The following is a 20,833-nucleotide window of genomic DNA, read 5'->3' on the forward strand; positions in this document are numbered from 1 at the left end:
CATGCCAGTGAGGGAGAGAGGGAGGCAGGGGCAGAGTCGGGGGAAAGAGAGATACAGAGATAGGGAGAGGGGAGACGGGAGGGGCTGAAAAATGAGTCAGTGAAGATCAGCCGCAAGGACTCAGTATGACAGCCAGTAAATGGTTTTCTCCCTCAGATCCCCTCAAATAAAACAAGTGACATGTGTTTGGAGGCAGTTGACGATCTGATGCCAGGCGGAAACATGTTGCGGGGGGGGGGGGGAAGTAAGTGCATACTTTGCTTCACACTGTATCCATTTCATCACAACGTGGTTGAAATCGGCTGGGAATAGTATGCCTACCAAATCCTCTTATCTGATTTGAGGCCAATAATAATTTCTGCTTCTTAAGATATAATCTTGGCGAGCAAGTGATTTCTCACAGGTAGGCCACAACACTGATGGGGTTGGCCTGTGTGTGGTCAGCCTGGACCTTGGCCATGGCTATAGCCCTTTATTGCATGGCTGTAAAACCATTCACACTGACTGGAAGTACACGCTGTGTCGACCAAAGCAAGACCTTTGGCCACTAGTGCTGGTAATCAGGAGCGCTCTGAGACCTGTCAGGTGAAGCCAAAAATTGCCCGAGAGTCGTATACCTACACAAACACGCCTTCCTTGTTGTGCATGTATGGAGAAGCATTGTACAGATGCATGATGTCCACTGATCCCACATTAACACACGGGTGCAGACAAAGGAATGAATGTGCTCACTCACACAATGTAAATGTTTTTTCAGTCATAGCAGGTACATCCATGACAATTGACCAACTGCCATTATCCCCCATGTAAGGCGATCTGCTCCCTTGGCATGGAACGAGCAGGTGCATTACAAAGCCTCATTCATTAATAATGGTCTCTGCGTCTTTAAGTTACACAGGTAAACATCTTCTCATATTTGTAACCAGTGCTTTGTCTATTAAAGTCCTCACAGGCCACTAAGTAATTCAGTTGGTCTTTTCTTGAAGCGATTCGCTCGAAAGCTGCTTAATTTTAGGGCTTGACTGCACAATGCCAACACAGTTCTACTGCATACCGTCTCTCACGTGGCATGTGTCAGCCCGCCCCCAGGGCCACAAACTGACCAGAACCACTTGATATGTTGTTTTTTTTTCTGTGAAGGGGATAATGTAGGTAGAGCCCAGGGGGGAGATGTTTTATGGGATACTGGGAGGTGACATTAATGAAAACGAAAGGTCTGACTCTAGCCTGCCCTAGGCTGAGCTAAAAGGAACTTTGACCCCCTTTGTTATGTGGAAATGAAAGCTGCCGTTTTATAAAAAAATGTTCAGGGTTGGGTTGTGACTGATAAGGACTTATTATGTGAGGCAGTTACATATTCACAGAGCTGATAACCGGAGGGAAACGTAACAGTGCACATTTCAGAGAATACAATAAAAAGCAGCAGTGTGACATATGCTGCATCGCCCTCCACACTGAGGGTTAACTCCTCTTTGGCCTTCATCAAGGAGATTGGTTTCACATTTTATAGACCATTAAGTCATGTCTCCTGAGTTTCAGTATGCCCTATACATATTAATCTCCCACCTACAATCACCTTTGACCTGGCACAAGTCCTCTGAGACCTGGGATTCATTGAAGGACATGTCATCAACCAACCAAACAGCCGACTGTGCATATTAAATGCAGTGACGCTAAAGAAATTGGGCAGGAGGACAAAGCAGAGGGCTCATCTGATTTTGAAATATTTATGACCCAACAGTTAACCATTTTCTGTAAACAACAACTCACTTTAGGTGCTGCATAATAATGTATAAGACCGGAAGAAATCCAGTTAAGTGTTCATGGCAACTTCATGTTAATAGCTAAGGTCATATTTTAGTATACTTTAATAGAAGAAAGGGGTGAATTCATGCTCGTCCACATACTGTTGCACACACGTGCTTCGGTTTATCTGATTCTTGTGACAGATTTAGACATAGATGCCGTCACCTTTGGCATTACATAATCTGCAGGGACAAAAAAAAAAAACAGATTTAAAAGAAAGAAAATGCATATTTTCCTGATAAGAGGTTGGGTAAAAAAAAGTCTGGTTGATTCTGAGGCTGCTGAGCAGAACACATGACACAGGCAGCATCACCTCTGTCAACACTGGCACTGAAGGTGGGAACTATGTTGGAGCCTTGTTTCTTACATCATCTTTGGAGATAGTGAGCTTTTCACAATCAATGCTCTCTGCTTATGGTTTTAATTCCATGTCTAATTATAATAGAGGCAGAAGATTTGGGAGGACTGGTGTGGGTTGTGGAGATTCTAGCACATTCTGAGCAGTTCTTCAAATCCTGCTCCTCACACATCTCCATCCACCCTCCTCCATGGCAGCACCCATGGGAGCAGGACAGAGGCAGGTGGTCACTGGGAGATGAGCAGCACAGGCTATCAGATACTCCCATCCCATCCACACCAGATCACAATTAGACCTGGGAATGCAGTCATCCAACAGCAAAGGCCTGCAGCAGTCCAAGTTATCTAAACATGAACACACTCAGTCACATAGTTAAATACTAAACACACATGTTCATATAACACATAACGCAATAATGTAATCAAAAAGGAGCAAAGTCATGGAGAAATAACGATAATAGCTCTTATGAACACAAAGTGGGTCAAAACTACAGCAGTAACAAGTCACAAACTCTGCTCCTAGTGGCTAATTACTGATCTAAACTATCACACTTTGTCACTGTTAAGATGATGCCCATATGAATACACACACACACCATGCAGCAGAGTGTCGGCTGTGCCTGTGGCACTGACTATGAATGTCCATGGACAAGATGCAGCGACAGCGCAGGCCATAGGAGTGACGCATTGCAGGTACAAACGAACCAATCAGAGAGCGCGATGTCTTTCTGCTACGTCTTGTGCCCCATCACAGAGTAGCAGAAAGTATTCATGCGCTGTCATGTAGACCCCCAGCGATAGGTTATATTTCTTTTAATTAAAGTGTCAAAACCCTCGAAACAGCCATGCACGGATACCGCGGTTGCTTCTTGTTTTTTCTGTGGGATTAGTTATTTGTACGAGAGCCCTTTTGAATTATTCAGAAACTGAGAAAAATGGAAGTCGGCGGAGTGATATTGAAAAGAGGAGGAGTTAAGGACAGCCGTTAAAGGCAAGCCCAACCGCTTCATTTGCAGTGTGTTCAAATTGAGTGCGGCTTTGCGGAGGTTGAGAGTTGAATCTTGGCTGTTGTGGATTTTGTCTTGAACCTGCCGCTGCACCGACATCGAAATGGTAAGAGAAACTACAACACTTTTTTGCAGCGATAAGTTGCTTATCAGTCCTATAACACGTTGTCGGTTCCTGTAAATGTCCAGAGCCATAGATGGGAACACACGATACGAGTGGGTAAGCCTAATTCAACATAAACGCATTTATCCATACCCACCCGAGAGCCGGACGAATAAAAGTGTGTTTTGGTGGAGTCTACGTTGTCATACTGAGCTTTAACATAGGCTAGACTTGGCTCTTCAAAATGAATGTAGTAATATGGCTTTGCCTGGCAGTAACGTAGTTGCACATGTTAAGACGTGTTGCGTTATATTGCTTTGGAGCAAACCCATTGGATTTATTGCTAATGTGGGGCTCCATCTTGCCAGATATTCAAACCAGTTTCGACGGGCGATGATCGAGAGCTACTGCTGTGACTTTTTGTTGCCTTTCATGTGGCGACTGTAGTGGCCAGGCATACTGCTGTAAGTAGGTGTCTATGGTCTACTGTTAGCCGGTGTCCAACAGTAGCTAGCTAACACTAGCTCTTCCCAGCCAACGGTTACCGCCAAATTGTAAGTCATTCAGTGTTTGAAGAGGAATTTGCGCCAGCTAACGTTCAAATGTAGATGGATGTTAGGTTTCAATGGAAGACCGTGTCTCTATGCTATTCTCGCGATATATAAGTATCAATGATCGTAGATGCCACCATGTAAATGCTTGTTTTGTGTAATTGCAACGTTTTAGCAGTCGGTATGATTTAGTAGTTGGATACATCCCAAAACAGGGATAATTGTTACAGTAGTACATACAACTGTCAAAAACTTGAAATATTAAAATGTATAATTTGTCGATATAAGAACATGACACAATCCTGCTATGAATACATAAGTATACACACCACAGACATGCAGAGAGTAATGAATAAAATGCAGTTATTGCACGTCCCTGTCACTTCATGTCAACGGTCATGTTGTATGTAGGTGATCTGTTTATTTGCAATATCCTTCACTATGTAATGCCATTAACCAAACATTTTCATGTTTCAGGCTGATCAGCTTACAGAAGAGCAGATTGCTGGTAAGATCACTGCATTGATCTTCTTGTCTACTCCTATCCTGCAAAAGTGGCCTGCATTATGGATTCTTGCATCCCCTGCAGTGAATTTATGTTTTTGCCTTTTAAGGCGTTCACAGGGCTGCCTCCTAGTCATAAATTAGGAATGAATGAAACGGCTGTGGCTTGTTGGCTCAGGAAGCAGGACTACTCATGGAAAACCTTGCTTTATCATTGGTTGCTATGTAATAAATGATGTAATCTGGAAGTGCTATGTTCTAGTGAGGTGTTGGCTGTCGTTTTTATACGTGATGTGTCCTTTGGCCCTGGGTGTGTTCTCAACAGACTGGAATACTTGAAGAACAATTGCTGCAGCAGCCAACTGCATTTGGTGTACCGATGCTGTAATGTAAATCATGGGAGTGTCTTTGCTGCTAGAATGTGCTTCGACTTGAAATGTAAGCAGTCTAAATTGGGCCACAGTTGTCGTGGTTTCCCCCGATTTGTATACAGCTTCCTCTGATTTGGAGTAGGTCTCATATTACAGTACTATTGCTGATCGTAATAGTACTGCATTTCATGTGATCTGCTTTGTTTGCAGAGCCTTATACGATTGACTGCTGATATGCCAGTTTTTAGATGATCATTTTGTTCATAGAGTATGCTCCAACATGTCCTGTTTATTGGCAATTAACAGTAAATTAAACTGTATTAATAGGCTGCAGTGTTTTGTTGGGTATACTGTGTACCAGATGAATTGGGCCACAGGCCTTTTCTCTAAACGGCAAGGGTGTTGTCCTGTGTGTTTGACAGGGCAGGTTTTGTTTTATGCCACTGACGTGCTGTGTCGCGTCACTACACATTGTCCATTGGCCTCCTCACACCTGATGTAATCATTCCTCGTCCCATACAGTTCCCCCTAAACTACACAGGGAATCATTCTTTGCTGATACCTTTTTGATACTTGGTCATACAGTCACTGTCCTTGTTTAGCCAGAAACGACTACAGTTGGTATTCAAAACAGAAGGGCTCATTAAGCTGCAGCTAGTTTATATGTAAAACATAAATGATGTAACAATGTTTTTTAGGGTTGGACTAACTCAGGGCTGGGTCAGGGCAGGTTTGTAGACCAAAGGGATGAATAATTTGCTAAGCAGGGAGGGGTGATTTACACTGATTCTAATGTTCTTTTAGTTTAAAACCACTTCAGCATGCCAGATTTCTTGTGCATATCTAACTACAGATGTGGTACCTCCACCTCTTTTACTAAAGCTTCCCCCCCTCATCTCTTTTGCATCCAGAATTCAAGGAGGCATTTTCACTCTTTGACAAAGATGGAGATGGCACCATCACCACCAAAGAACTGGGCACAGTCATGCGCTCGTTGGGCCAGAACCCCACAGAGGCAGAGCTGCAGGATATGATCAATGAGGTGGACGCTGATGGTGAGAGCTTAAATCTGCCTTCAAAACCTGCTAACCACTTGAATACTGTGGGCTGGCTGGAAATCCCCTTTTTTTTGTGATTCTAAGGAAATGGAACGATAGACTTCCCCGAGTTCCTGACCATGATGGCCAGGAAGATGAAAGACACAGACAGCGAGGAGGAGATCAGAGAAGCATTCCGTGTCTTTGACAAGGTAAATGCTGTCTCTGCCTCCACATGTGTATGTGCAGCCCTCCTTTTTTTAAGAGTTATTGACTGATATGTAATATTCAGGACGGCAATGGATACATCAGTGCTGCTGAGCTGCGCCATGTGATGACAAACCTTGGAGAGAAGCTGACTGATGAGGAAGTTGATGAGATGATCAGAGAAGCAGACATTGATGGAGATGGACAGGTCAACTATGAAGGTTGGTACATGTTGTACATCATATTTTAATCTGCTTAGGTCACTCGTTAATTAGATACTGATGCTGTCTTTTGTTTTTTTTCCTGCAGAGTTCGTACAAATGATGACAGCGAAGTGAAGGCCTTGTACAGATTTCGTATATAAATAATTTGCCTTTTTTCTTTGTGTAATTTATCTGTAAAATCTTAATAGCCCCCTTTTGTCCCTGCTCCTTCTGCTGTCCAAAGGAACTGCATGTAAACTGCATAGGCTCTTGTCCCCATGTCCCATTCTTTTGCTGTCATGGTGTTTTGGAGTGACGGAACGGTTGTACAACCAGAAGCCCGTGGAGGCCCCTGGGAGCTGGAGAACTTGGAATCTTCCTGTCTTGTGTGCTCGGGGCCCCTCCACGCATGGTGACATTGGAGACCTGTCAGCTGTTTGTCACTTGGCAACACTGTTGGCATGGAAACGATGTAGAGGAGTTAAAACTCTGCATGGACAATGGACAAAGTATATATGGAAATCTCTCAGCATTGCACTACTGCAAAAAAATGACACGGGTGTATCTCCTAGGTACTCGTACAAACTCTTTTTGTATCTGCTGTTCTATATACCAGAAAATGACTAATCTTATGCTTTTTAATGTTTTACTCACTACTTTTACTTTTCTTTTTCTTTTAATGACCTCTAGTCATGCCTCAAATAATTCATTCCAAGTTGTATATTTTTGTTTTCCAATAAAATTTACAATCTACCCAGATATGAAATTGTCTTGTTTTCTCAGTTATAGATCCTTGAGTTTATATGCCCAGTTAATTCCCTTTTTTGTATTGAGGACAGGATGCTCCTTCTTGATGGCAATGTTTTCCCTTGTTGCTTGGAATACACATGAGATGTTTACTGTTCTAAATTTACAGTGTTCCCTGTTGAATTTCCCAAAAGCAGTGAGGAGCATCAGCCAATGCCTCTTAATGTTCCTATATGCTCAGATGAAATCTGTATTGTCATTAAAATAAAAGCACTGAGTGGGATCAAAGGCTTCTATTGTGAAGTGCACACAACGGTACTCGACATAAGATTAGCCTTGAACAGTCCACCTCCCCTACTGTCAAAATGACAATGTGTTGTATGCAACTGTTGGCACAGCACCATGTAGAAGCTGACTACCGCATGTCTTACTTGACATTTGCCCCAATCATGAGGCGCAGGTGATTGTACATCAGAAATCATGGTGTAAATAGAGGTGTACCTGTTTTATCTTTTCCGATTATTGAGTTTGTTACAGTAGCTTGCAGAGATACTAAGATTGTTATTTTGAATGATAAAATAAAGCTCTATTGTGGACCTCTGTTCCGCTTTGTGTGAATTTTGTGTATCCATTTTTATCTTAGTCCTGTGAAGTGTTTGGATTAACACTTAAAAAAAAAAAAAAAAGTTTGAGTCATTCAGGGAGTGGTGACAACAGTTGTTTGTGGCTTGGTCGGTTAAGCATATTAAGGGATCCCTGTGGAAGCAACCGGATGTAATTTCATCACAGAATCATTCTAATATGCAATTTAGCAGCCCATACACAAGGGCTTTGATGTTAAAAGGCTGTTTTATTTCCACTACAGCTGCTTGAGTTCTAAGAGAGTGGAAAGACACCATGACCTAGAACATTGTCAAATGTGAACTGGGACCACACGTGGCTCTTTCCTTGTTGACACCAATTACCACAAGGCGGAAAAAACCTTTTAGTTATTAATTTTATCACGCTTAATTCCATGCGAGGTGACTCCCACCCTCTCATGTGTTGTCCGCATACGGTGGTGTGCACACGTCCTTTGTGGTTTCTATGCTGTCTGTGTTTTCTCTGAGTGTATTTCTCCTCTCGGGTGTTGTGTGGCGTATTAGTCTTTATAAATTTTGCATTCCATGTTGCCTAGCAACAAGGATGAACACTGTGCTTACTGGAGAGAGATTTTCACTTCAAGTGACAGTCTTATCTTCCACTGTACTGAGAGGAGAGGGTGGTGTATGTGTGTATGTGTGCGAGCACACCTAACAGACCACACTTCATTGTGTCTAGTTGGTATAACACCTGAGGTGAGATATACTTCATCCACAGAGGGGATGAAACCATATATCATGCAAAGTGTTCTGACACTGAAAGGAAAAATCTAGGACAATAATAAGTTGCCATGTTGAAATATTGATGGTTTTCTGGGGCCACAGGAGATCCTCTGATCCTAGTTTTCCAAACAGTAATGCTGGCGTTGAAAAGAAACAGACATGTAGTCCTGTTATATCTCTTCCTGGACTGCAATTTGCTCTTCAGTGCCAACGTTTGGACTTTATATTCTATTCTGTCTAATGATGGTAGATTATATTTTGCACTACGTAACTGTGGCTTGTACAGCGGGTGTTGTACCTTGATGCTGGCTTGTAATTGTGTCATACTCAAACTGGTAGGTGAGTCTAAATTTAGCCCCTCTCCAGGCGAGCTTGTTGAAAAATTGATCGATAGCGGAGTTGCTGCTATAGTAACAGTCTCTGTTTTAATGGTGGTCAGGTGTCACTGCAAGCAGATAGCACACAACATTGAGTACAGTGCAGGGCATGTGGAAAAACCAAGCTGTCTCTAAAGTCAGTGACATGTCCAGAGGTGGTAATAAAGCAGATAAGGTAAGGATCCATCTTTAAAGCCAACAGTGATTAATGAGGACAAGCAGAACTAGGAGAGCACAGGATGATACATGTTGGAGATGCACCAGGAGAGAGTTGACACAGCACTGTCATGAGAACTGAAACTATTTACTGTGTTGTGGCTTTTATCCTTGTTCTTATCTGCAGGGCGATGACAAGGCGGAGTTGTGTGGCCGAGGGAGCTGGTGGCTGAGGACAGTGAAAGTAGGTGTCATAATGCAGCACGAGTTTTATAGCTTGTCTTCAGAGCCGAGGCTACTACATGAGCTCCTGAGCAGACCCGGGCCACTTGTCACTGGTTTTGTCAGTTTGTAGAGGCTGATTAGCTGATGTGAAACTGTAGCAGTGCCGCATGGCCTCAGGTCGCTTCCAATAGCCGTGTCATAGTAATATTTAATAAATAATAAAGCAGAGCAGAGCCTCATAAACGCATCAGTGTTCCTGCGATGTGTACGGTTTCCAATTACCCGCTTTTATTGCACTGTACTTTCCCACTGTCTCTTTCTAAAGTGTGCTGCCTGCCAGAAATAAATTTAAACACTTACACTACAGCGAAACCAGTCCCTGAGTGTCCCACAGTGCATACCATAATAACACAGACCTAATTAATTATCAGTTTGTCTTGATGTGATCCTAGCTCTCGGGCTCCATTGTTATAAGCTGTCTTCTGTCTAATAATGTATCCTGCACAGCAGACTGCAGGCCAGGCAGCTTGATGTATAGATATATATAACTTATATTATGATTTGTTTTTTTCTTGACACATCAGCACTGCCTGAGCTGGACATGTTCCCAGCTGGCTTGAAAATATTATTGCCAGTGGGGACACAAAGGAAACCACACTTTGGCTTAATAACAAAATGCTCACCTGTTCAGGCTGGAAACAAGTTTGTAAACTAATTGTTCCACACCAAATGTTGTAGAGAAATTCTGTTTTGACAGGGCGGCGAATGATCCAGTGCTGCCTTGTTTGGTAGTTGTGTCACACAAGGTAAATCAGAGCGAAGAATTTCATAAAATAACACGTTTGAACTTACTGATGGAGGCAGAAGTGAGTCAATAACTCCTGTGTGTTATGACGTGAAATTGCAGATTTTCTCCTTGGTTATCAAAGTGACACAAATCAAAATGGCTAAAATAGGACTTTCCTTGTGTGCCATGTTTTCAGTAAGGGCAAGCCACTGGTTGCATGCTGGTGTTGTGTCTGTCCCTTATATGAACACAGTTCTCTTCAAAAGGTCCACCTGTACAAAGAGGCATGTACAGTATAGGAAAGGCTTAGACATTCTAAGCGTGAATGTTCAGTGTGTGCCAGTGTTCCAGTTGTCTGAGCTGAATTTGGTTCATGCACACAATGATTCATTGATTCCTGGAGTGGAGCGACACGTTGCCCGGCAACAAACCATGTGGTCCCCAAACATTTTTCCTCCGATCATCTTCCAGGACACGCCCAACCCTGGTGTCTATCACATTCGTGACTTCATCGAAGAAGCAGAGCTGAACCCTGTGAGGAAGACCTATGGGTTCAAAAGCGTGGGCAGAAAAGTCCAGACTCTGGAGCTGTGTAAGGGCGATCTGCTGCTACCTGGGGCCTATGAGTACACTGCCTCCACCCAGGAGGCTCTGATGCACCGGGCGTCCTACTCTTTCAGAAACTGTCCACGGCCTGACATCGCCACTCTCGGCATTAGAGACAAGGTCAGCGTCCGATTCTTCTCTCCTGAGAGGTTTTCAATACTAGGCTCATTATCATGTACATGTTTTTTGCAGAACACCACCACATTGCCTTTAAAGGAATAATTAATCCCAGCAGATGACACGCTAGCTGTTCCCTCTACTTTCAGTCTTTATGCTAAGCTATGCTAACCTCCCAGCTCGATGTAAATGTGCTATACATTATTTTAAAATGTACATCCAAATGTACATCCAAAATAAAACTAACAAGACTCATACAGTAATGCATTGCCTCATGTTAAATATATTTTTATAAGAACATATTATAAGCGTTTACTGTCTTTGCATTTTGATGCTGTAACCCAAAAATGGAGACAGTCTGGAGTGTAATAAGCAGTCAATAAGTTATTATTAGCAGGAACTGTTGCTATGCAACATTGCCTCTGCACCACCTTGATTCTCTACTTCATCTCAGGGTGTGATTAACTTAAGCAGCGTTTATTATTTATTACATATAGTTCCTTTGACATGAAGATGTGCATAGAAGATAAGGTAAATTGGACTCTCTAAATTAACCGTAGGTGTGAGTGTAAGAGTCTCTATGTGACCCTGTGATGGACTGGCGATCTGTCCAGGGTTTACTATCGCCCCCCCGTGACCCTCATGTGGAGGATAAAGTGGTAGAAGACGGTTATGCATAGAAGTACAACAGGCCTTTTCAGAATTGTACTTGCAACACAGCGACTGAAAACAGGAGATCCGTTTGAAACCGAAGGCCGCTGCACTTAGTGTAACACAGCTGAGCAAAAAGCAAACACATGGTGTCATATTCAGTAAACAGATGTGTATCTTTGTTCCCCGAGACAGCATGTAAACACTTCACCGTGCGACTACAACGTGACAGCGAAACCAGTGGAGAAGACGCCCTGCAAGTAAGCTCTCGACAAACAGCATCTCTTTAGCTCTCAAGTCACGGCCGAGCAACACTTGAATCCTTGAGTCCTTTTTTTCCTCCTTCAACTTCTCTCTCATCCTCCTCGCATCTCAGAGATGAAGGAGCCTTCCACCGACCTGTTCTCTCATTTTCTCTTGCTTGTGATCATGCACACCATTCTTATTTTCTCCTCTCGTCCTTTTTGACACCCCCCTCCCTCTCCCTCTCCTTGCAGGCATATGATGTTTCGGTCAACTGTGCAACGGATCAGCTTTCCGCCTGTAAGTTATGTGATCACCAAGACTAGTTATTAAGACCTCCCACTGCTCATTACAATGCACTTTTAATATATTTGGATTACAAGCTGTGAGACTATGACTATGTGGTATGTGATGTACAAGAAAACCCATTCCACAGGCTGCTTGTATCATTTATGCCGTTTTAAGGCCCGTTTATGGCACAGTACCGGCTGACCAGTCAGCTTTGGTTCATATTGCAGAGTGCGGCAGTCTGACCCATGTGTGTCCATGCTGGTGGCTGATGGATATTTGAGCCACGCTGGCAGCTGCTTAGTGTTGACAGAGAAGGAAAGGCGCTAAGAAATCCCAAGGGTGTTATTACTGCAGAGTTGGGAGCAGTTTTCTGCTATTAGTGGTGTCATAGCGACTCCATGACAAGTTTATTGTCAAAGGTTAAGCAGCTACACAAATGCCACAGCCAAGTTAACAGAAAGCGCAGATCGTTAACAGAACAGATCGTTCAGACAGCCGCCCTGATGGGCCGTCACAGACATTAGTGGATCAAAGTTGAGGCGTCTTAATGGTTTACATTGGGATTTCTATGTCCTCTGCATGGACTCTCATCCCACAAAAAAAATAAATCAAGTTCCACACTGGGAACACAGTAACAAAAACAATATACTGTATTAATTCTGCTTTTTTATTATTCAGCGTAATCTTTCTCCTGAGGCCTCTGCATGTCCTAGATGTAGGAACAGATCGTCCCTTGAGATTCGGGATGTTGGTGTTTCAATTGTTACTTATTTTTAGTGACAATATGTTGACAGTTTTGTCATGATACATACATCTGTGCTGCTCAGAGGATGAATTGTGAAGATGAAGATGTCCTCAGGTTGACATTTGTGTCTCTAAGTGATATATATATATATATATATATGTATATATATATATATATATATATATATATGTATACTTATATATACAAAAAGTTCAGGTGACTTTGTTCAATTCTGTGGGGACATTTATTAAACATACTGTTATGACATTTAAAGGTCTGGTGCGTAAGAATTAGTTGACACCTAAGACTGAGACTGCAGACTGTAACGGCGGACGGAAGGAACCGCGATGGCCTTCGCTTACCAGTTACAATGTCATTCCTCTTGGCTTGTGTAGTCACTAAGCGTCTGCTTCGAAAGGTGAAACTTGTTCGCTTGGCCTGCTGTAGAAATGATGTTTTTGTAAAGCAAGGCCATTGCCTAAAGTACATACAAAAATGCTTTTTCTAAGACTTTCAAGTTCTGTTAATAAACCCTCCTAAATGTTACTCACTGGACCTTAAAACACATGCACTGCCCCTGCAAGATGATCTGTATTAAGTAAAGTCAAAGTGAAAGTGCGCAAACTATTATGCAATATACATGCTCATGTAACCAATAGCCTGTTAGTATTATCATTGCAAAGCCTGCTGACATAAGTGTCACCAAGTTCAACGGGTGTTGGTTACAGCATTACAGTGATGTGACATTGTTTGCTGTGCTCAAACCCCTTGGTGCACAGACTTAATGATACATGCGATACAACAAGTTGTATTCATTTTTTTTTCGCCGGAAGTTGTATTCATTTTTTACTTGGATGCACCTGTCAAAAACAGGTCAAAGTTTGAATGTTTCACAGACACTTGCTGCATGTGCCACTGTAGGAAAATAGGTCAGGTGCTGTAGCTCAAACACACACACACACACACACACACACACATCTGTAAAGGAGGTACAGTTGTCCCGCCTGCATCCCTGAAATACGCATGTATTAACACCTCTGTGGGCCAGCGTGCCAGTTGCAAATGATACGGCGAACTGGCAACTGGGTTTAAATGGCACATCATGGAAGCTGCCGTTCCTCCAAGGAGTAGAAAAGAGGAAAAGACACCTTCGTTAGAACCAGAGAGCGTCTGAAAATGAAGAGACTGGTCCGGTGTTCAGGGACAGGGAGATAGTTTTATGTCTAAAGAGGAGGGTGGAGGCGGGTGATGCTATTTCTGCATGGCACGCCGCTGGTGATGACCAGTATGTGTGTTAGTGGGTAAGAGGAAAGGAGAAGTGAAAGACATGGATAAGGAGAGAGAGACACGCACACACAGAGACTAACTGTGCCATACTTGAACAACACAGCAACGATCATAAAGTCACAAGACAAAAGATATGTCATAGGTCTGTGTTTGGCAGTACGGAGGCAACAGTAAAGCGATATGGCAGTAAAGTGGTTGGAGTAACCACAAAAAGTTGGCGAATTGTATTTTTCTGCTCAAAAAACACATTTGTTCAGCAGTTTGATTATATAAATGCTTCAGTGTATGCACACAAAAACACTGCCTCAGTCAGGTCTCACAGCACTGCTTGACGGAGCGTGTGTTGGGATGAAGACACAGCATACAAATAATGTTTACAATACAAATTCTGTTCATGACAACCAAACAGAGGACACATGGGGGGGAATGTTACATGCTAATGATCACATGCTACTTTTGCCCAACAGCATTATTCACAAAACCAGTTAATAATTTTCTCATGCATCATTTCCCACCATTCCTGACCATCCCAGAGGGAGGGGCTGTCTCCATGTCACTACAATCCACAAACCAGATCTGAGAAAGGAATCACTTCCTGCTTCAAATCCACTTTACCGCGGCTCCATTATGTCCACCCTGTGAGTCCAGTACTTCATGTTGACATCTTTTTTATTGCCGCACACCGACCATCTGCCAATACATATCATATCATATCATACATATTGTTTCTATGTAGCCTCTGCAAACCCACCCAGGTGTTTTATATTACTCATTACACCGAGTCGGGTGGATAATGTGTAGAACTATAGCAATAAAATAGAAATTAAAGCTGCAAGCAGAATTGTGCGGGCCCTCACAGCCGGTGGCACTACGACTATGTCTCAGTTTTCATATGCTGATGTTTTCTGGCTGGGTCTCTTATCTTACGTGTGAAGTTTCGAGCAGATCGCTCAATGAACAGCATAGTTACAGACCACTTCCTGATTTCATAATGTCTGACTTCCTGTTGAGTTGAGGCAATGCTCCCAATAGACTTTTTTGTTTGTCTTGGGTTGTTGTTCCCACCAAGTTTCATGTAATTTGGCGCAATTTAGTTTCGGATTTCTCCATTAAAAACGATAAACACAACAACATTTGAAGGCACAGTAACCCAGGGTGCTAAACACTAGCAACCTAGCAATAACGTCTCGTAAACAATCATAACAAATCTGAGGCCTCAAAAAAAGGGTTTACCTAACACTGTTCTATTGTGTTGTGGACCACAATAGCTTGATTACCATAGACAAGTTGTGGTCATCTGCACTGAATTCATTCTCCTTTGAATTTGTACAAATGTTTTCCCATTTTTTAATTAATTTGTCTAGTCCCCTGTCATCATAGGTTAAATATTATGCATTTAAAATGATGCATCTCTGTAATAATATGTGCATTAAGAATATAGAGGCATCATAGTGTTGAAAAGAAAATGTATCTCCTTACAGTAAATAAACAATGGTCTCAGCACTTACACAAAATACACGAAAACAAACAAACAAACAAAAAAAATTAATAGTTGGTCTTTTAGCTAATGTTTTCTCTTTTGTATTTTGGTTGTTCGTGTATTTTGCAGAAGACCCCAGGACCAGGAGCTTACGAACCATACTGGAAGTTGGATGACCATTTGAAAAGAGATGTCATCGACCCTTCATTTAGCCTCTTTTTCCGCAGCATTACCTAGTCTGCACTTCATTATAGATTATAATCCCAAAGTCAATCTATTGACAGGTCGTATGTGACACTGCTTCACTGATATAACAATAAAAATCCAAACTGTACAAACATAAACGAACTTCTAGCCTCTTGTTACTTGAAACCATGTTTTAACAGTGATGGATTGTTGTATATTATAGCATTTTTATACAAATATGATTACACTATTTTATTTTTCAATATTAAAAAAACAAAATAATTGATAGTGCTGTACTTCAGTGTTTCTCAATCCTAATCTTGGGAACCCAAGACTAGTTTTCCCTGCTCCAACACACCTGATTCAAATAAATGGGTCGTTACCAGGCTTCTTCAGTGCTTGTTGACGAGCTGACTAAGGATCAGGTGTGTTGGAGCAGGGAAACACCTAAAACATGAAGGCCGGTGAATTCCCAGGACCAGGTTTGAGAAACCCTTGCAGTTATAACCCATAAACGCAAGAGTTGAATCACTTGATTTATGAATGAGATGGACGAGTGGACATGGTGGTTCTGGATCCAAAAACAGAAGTTACGTACTGCCAATGCAGGTGATGCAGGATGTCATTTACCCTGTTATAAGTTGATGTAGCATCACAAATAATATTGGAGACATTATTTGAGTGTTGGAATCCTACATTGTGTCGTTTTAAGTGACACCAGCCAGGGAAGCAGAATGATCTTATCTCCAACAAAGGCTACTTCATTTAACTCCATGTACCAGATACTTCTCTTTTCCTCACGCCTGCTCTCTCTCTCTTTCTCTCTCTCCCTTGGCATTCAGGCTGCATCGCCTTCCCACTATCTCTGGCCTACGATGCACTCAGGAGGAGGAATTCTGCTCAGCCATGCATCACATGCACATAGCTTAGTATGGCATGCTGCTCCCTCAGATCACACAGTCAGTATTAGGGGCCAAGGCAGTGGCACACAATAAAACAGCTATTCTTATCGCAAACCTACTCTGCATACTCAGTCTTTCTTTCGACAAACAAACATGAGCAATAATGTCAAGACACAGAGAACACCAACGATGGGAATCACATGGTGGTGTAGGGTACAGAGTGTAGAGGTGACCACACTACACCACCTGTTTTTTTCTGTAGCCAGACCACCAGCACAGTTACCAAGTTATTTTACAAAAAAGGGTGATTTGATAGGCATTTTGTAATGTTGGTGATATGGAAATCCTGGCCTTTTGTTGTGGGTATGTGGCGTATACCGGTGCATCAAGCAGACCTGAGAAAAACCTAATGAAGATTTGTTATTCATAAATTTGCATACAGAATATAGAGCTGAACACAACTCCATGTTTATAACAATGATGTATGCATGCAATATGTATAATGTCGAATCATTTAAAGTTAAATACAGGCAAAAGACATTTGCCTCTTTAACATTTTATTTCCATTTATACTTTTTTGTAAAACAATGGGAAATTTTGCATTTGTTCCGCTTTTGTGTCTGGTAGTAGCTCGGTAACATCTGTTGAAATATAGGAATCAATATCAGAGGTTAGCAGAACAGTGTCTGTCATGGTTGATTTCGTAGTACGGGTTGCTGCAGTTGCTGCAGTTGCAACAGTGATGGGGATTTGATGTCTGCCATGTCCACCACTGTTGAGTGCACTTTCATTCTTCATCTTCTGCTTTCTCCTCCATATAAGGGTCACAGGGGGCGTGGGTGCCAATCCCAGCTGACCTGACAGGTCGCCAGTCCATCACAGGGCCACATAGAGACAAACAACCATCCGTACTCACACCTATGGTCAATTTAGAGTGTTCAATTTGCCTAATCTCCAATTCTACATGTTTTTGGACTGTGGGAGGAAACTGGAGAACCTGCAAACTCCATGTAGAAAGGCCCTTGTCCTGAGCAGGTCGCGAACCCGGGTCTTCTTTGTCCAAAATAAAATTTGTCCATTTGTGCCATGAAGTGATTGATTCAGTTGGCTTGCCGCTGTGCTGCAATATTAGCATAACGTTCTTTTTTTGGCAGATGCTCAAGCTGGAAAATTTGAACATTTCTCAACTTGTGCCGCACGCGACGCGAGCAAAGCAAATGCAATGCTTGCCGTAGCTCCATTCAAAGTGAATGAGAAGCATTTCGGTTCACGCCTCCATGTAGCGTAAGTGTTAGTTGACAGCAGTGTACCCGGAGGTGGTAGAACTGTGTCTACTGCAGGGTAAGGCTTTGATACACAACTAAAATGAGAGCAGAGGCTTTGAAGAACCTCCTGTCAGTAATCACCGAGGACCCAAGGGGATTTTGGAAATCGTAAGGTAGTGTACATACGTTACGAGTCATTGTACTGACTCTGCTACACGAGCTTATTGTACATCAGCTCAAGTGTTTTGTTTGTGACAACACTCAGGTGAAGTATGCAGAAAGTTACCACAGCACATGGACTCTTCCCTCCTCCACTCTCTTTTCTTCAGTTGCAGACACTTGAGGACATGAAGAGGTTCAAGACCTGAGCTCTCATCTCCCAGGCATTGTTCTGGAGACAAAGGAGCGCACACTTGCACACAAAGAGGAAGTAAATCTTATTAACATGGGGCTTTGCACACAGCGACTGAAGGGCTGGGCACGTGTATCTGCTGCTTGTGAAGAAGGATGCAGTGAGTGAGATGTGTGTGTGCGTGTGTGTGTGTGTGCTTGTTGTTTGTGATGAGCAGCTATTCGGCCCGTGGTCAGGGCACCAAACCTTCAGTAATCTGTCCGTCTCAGCCCACGGCGCCCTTCCTCCCATCTCATCTCAGTGATCTCCAAAGTCCAGCACTGATCTCTGACATATGCCTCATACTGACGACTTAACACCCTCCATGTCCCAGAGCCCGCCTCAACCACAGGCACGACTAGGCAGCCACTCTTTCGCTGTCAATCATTCTCACCCTCATAGATGCTCATTGCTTCAAAGAATATGCAAGCAGCCGCGCAATGCCATAAATGCAAATGCATGCGTGCTCTCGTGATCCCTTGCTTTTTAAAAACACTCATGCGGACGGACGTGCAAACCTTTCAAACACATGCATGCACTTGTACTCACTTCTTCAAAGGCTCTACGGACTCATAACTGGATCATCGCTTGCATATTCTGGAAAAAAAAACATGTCATTCATTTTTAATACATATGTTAAAAATAGGCCACACGGTTAGTGTCGCGGTAAGCACTCTTGCCTTTGCAGCAAGACCAAGGGTTTGCGACCTGGTCAAAACAAGGGCTTTCTTCATGGAGTTTGCATGTTCTCCCTGGGTGTGCGTGGGTTTTCTCCGGGTCCTCCGGTTTCCTCCCACAATTGGACACTCTAAATTGACCGTAGGTGAGAGTGGATGGTTGTTTGTCTCTGTGTGGCCCTGTGATGGACTTTCGCGCCATGTCAGCTGGGATTGGCACCAGCAACCCTCATGTGAAAGTGGTACTGTATCTCAGTGGAACTGTATCGTTTAAAGATCACAAGAGCATCTGGTGTTGAAGCAGGTCACACAGGGAGCCCAATCATCAGCTGCCAGGAGGATCATCAGTGTAGCACATCTGTGAGTGTCTGGATTAAGTCTGTGTTTTTGGCAGCCTCCACAAGAAGCTGACCCTTGGCTGGGTGAGAATCAAGGACATTACATTAGCAGGACATCATACTAAGAAAATCTGATGCTACTCAAGAGTGATGAGGACAACAGGCTGGTGGAATGTTCCAATAATGGGAGGTTATTTAAAAATACCCATAATCCCATACTTTCCTGGGAGACATGCCATTATCAGTCACTAGGGACCAAGTAAAGGTCACCAAACAATGAAACCCTCAGACAGAGCAGCTATTGTTAATTTATTGACATTGTGCTGAAATGAAATGGCCTCCCTCCAGACAGCAGGAAGAGGGCCAAACAAAGGAGGTTAAGAGGCGCTACTCCCTCTGGTCTCATTTAAGTCCAGGTCACATTCGCTCTCATCACCCCGTCCTGCTTTGAGGCTGATTACCTGCTGGCTGAGAAATTTTGCGGTCAGAGTGACACACCAGGAGAGTGACCAGGTATCCAGTTGCCCCCCTCTAAGCTGCTGACGGACGACATTACGCTTCTATTAAATGACATTTGAAAGTTTAATCAGCTCTCGTGGATGACTATTAGCAAAAAGAGGGTTATTGTTTAAGCGGGTAATGGTGCTGGCAGCGCCACGCTGGGTGTGGACACGGACCAAGAGCGCTGAAGGCCAATCAGGTGAGCTGGAGTGACTGATGGACGAGAGCCCACCGCCTGTCCTTGATAATTTTAGCCTCATAAATGAGCATCAGAGCATGTCAAAAATTCTAGCACGGCAACAATGTGAGAAGAATTTAACTCTTATTTCATATCATTAAATGGGATTAGCAGGGCTACTTGTGGCTTCCAGAGCAGAAGAGGTTCTTGTGTCTTTGAAAAGTGTGACCTTGTGGCCTTCACACTTGTATTTTCTGTTCACAGCTGTGTGAAACTCATACTGGACTGTAAATATTTTCGGAAAACAGCTTGCCAGAGTTGGTTTCACTCTGTATTATTGTTTATTGATAGCTCAGTAGACAGACAGACGGACGGATATACAGCCATTGAACCGTGTACAGTATATGTCTGTGTGTGTGAGTGTACTGCAGTGGCTATTTTATTTATAAATGAGATAATGGGCCCGCATCTGATCCTCATAACCTCCATCACACCCCTCACCCATCCTTGACTCCTGGCCTTGTTTGGACATGACAATGATGGTTTATGGTTTCCTTCTTGGCACCTTTCACCAGCACAACCCGGTCCGTGCCCCCCGTATGCCCCTGCAGGCCTGGCATTCACACACGCGCACACACAGACTTGACCTGAATACCAAACCCACAGACACAGTCATCACTTCTTGTGTGTTTCTATTAGTATCTATTCAATCTACAGTAATATAGCTGTGGATGGCATAATACTGTCTTATATTTGCTGTTTGTGTGTGTGTGTGTGTGTGTGTGTGTGTGTGTTAAAACCACCACAAATTACACATACATTACAATGTATGTGTAACTGAAGACGTGACAGCCGTCACTCCCCCGCCGCTCCACCCTCCCATCACACAGCCAGTCTTGTGATGCACAGGTGTAGAAGTGAGAGAGTAACCAGAGCGACACACCTGGGTGCTCTGATATCACAATAACACAAAGGCACACACACGCACACAATGAGACCTAATGTATTAGACATATTGATCTCAGGTGTGTGTATTGTGTAGGCAAACAGAACGTCATCTGCCCGTTGTCATGCTGAAAGGCTTCGCACTGGACCATCCCCCCCATTAATCTTTCTCCTTTTACCCGAGCTGTTAAGACCAGTGTGTATTTGAGCATGGGCACTGTGGAACAC

The 20,833-nt window shown here is 43.1% G+C and overlaps 2 protein-coding genes across 2 annotated transcripts; both read left to right on the plus strand.

The window, feature by feature from the left end:
- The first annotated feature begins 3,119 nt into the window (after window positions 1-3,119).
- calm2a (calmodulin 2a (phosphorylase kinase, delta)) lies at window positions 3,120-7,494 on the plus strand. The gene is made up of 6 exons (XM_058651962.1): window positions 3,120-3,276; window positions 4,302-4,332; window positions 5,611-5,754; window positions 5,842-5,948; window positions 6,029-6,164; window positions 6,253-7,494. The coding sequence occupies exons 1-6, from the start codon at window positions 3,274-3,276 to the stop codon at window positions 6,279-6,281; spliced, it is 450 nt and encodes a 149-aa protein (XP_058507945.1). The 5' UTR covers window positions 3,120-3,273; the 3' UTR covers window positions 6,282-7,494.
- Window positions 7,495-8,677: 1,183 nt separating this feature from the next.
- On the plus strand, window positions 8,678-15,551 carry stpg4 (sperm-tail PG-rich repeat containing 4). Its single transcript, XM_058652023.1, has 7 exons — window positions 8,678-8,809; window positions 8,978-9,034; window positions 10,274-10,528; window positions 11,372-11,436; window positions 11,674-11,719; window positions 14,276-14,380; window positions 15,352-15,551. Exons 1-7 carry the CDS (start codon window positions 8,744-8,746, stop codon window positions 15,457-15,459), a joined length of 702 nt encoding a protein of 233 aa, XP_058508006.1. The 5' UTR covers window positions 8,678-8,743; the 3' UTR covers window positions 15,460-15,551.
- The last annotated feature ends 5,282 nt before the right edge of the window (window positions 15,552-20,833 follow it).

This window comes from Solea solea, chromosome 15 (genome assembly GCF_958295425.1).
Source record: "Solea solea chromosome 15, fSolSol10.1, whole genome shotgun sequence".
Taxonomy (NCBI): Eukaryota; Metazoa; Chordata; class Actinopteri; order Pleuronectiformes; family Soleidae; genus Solea; species Solea solea.

Bases quoted from the DNA above. Each gene is read 5' to 3' on its own strand.
- calm2a (XM_058651962.1), top strand. The intron at 4,333-5,610 runs GTAAGATCACTG...TTTTGCATCCAG, and splicing joins TACAGAAGAGCAGATTGCTG to AATTCAAGGAGGCATTTTCA. The intron at 6,165-6,252 runs GTTGGTACATGT...TTTTTCCTGCAG, and splicing joins TGGACAGGTCAACTATGAAG to AGTTCGTACAAATGATGACA.
- stpg4 (XM_058652023.1), top strand. From the start codon at position 8,744: ATGTGGAAAAACCAAGCTGTCTCTAAAGTCAGTGACATGTCCAGAGGT. The intron at 11,437-11,673 runs GTAAGCTCTCGA...CTCTCCTTGCAG, and splicing joins GTGGAGAAGACGCCCTGCAA to GCATATGATGTTTCGGTCAA. The intron at 11,720-14,275 runs GTAAGTTATGTG...TGACCATCCCAG, and splicing joins AACGGATCAGCTTTCCGCCT to AGGGAGGGGCTGTCTCCATG.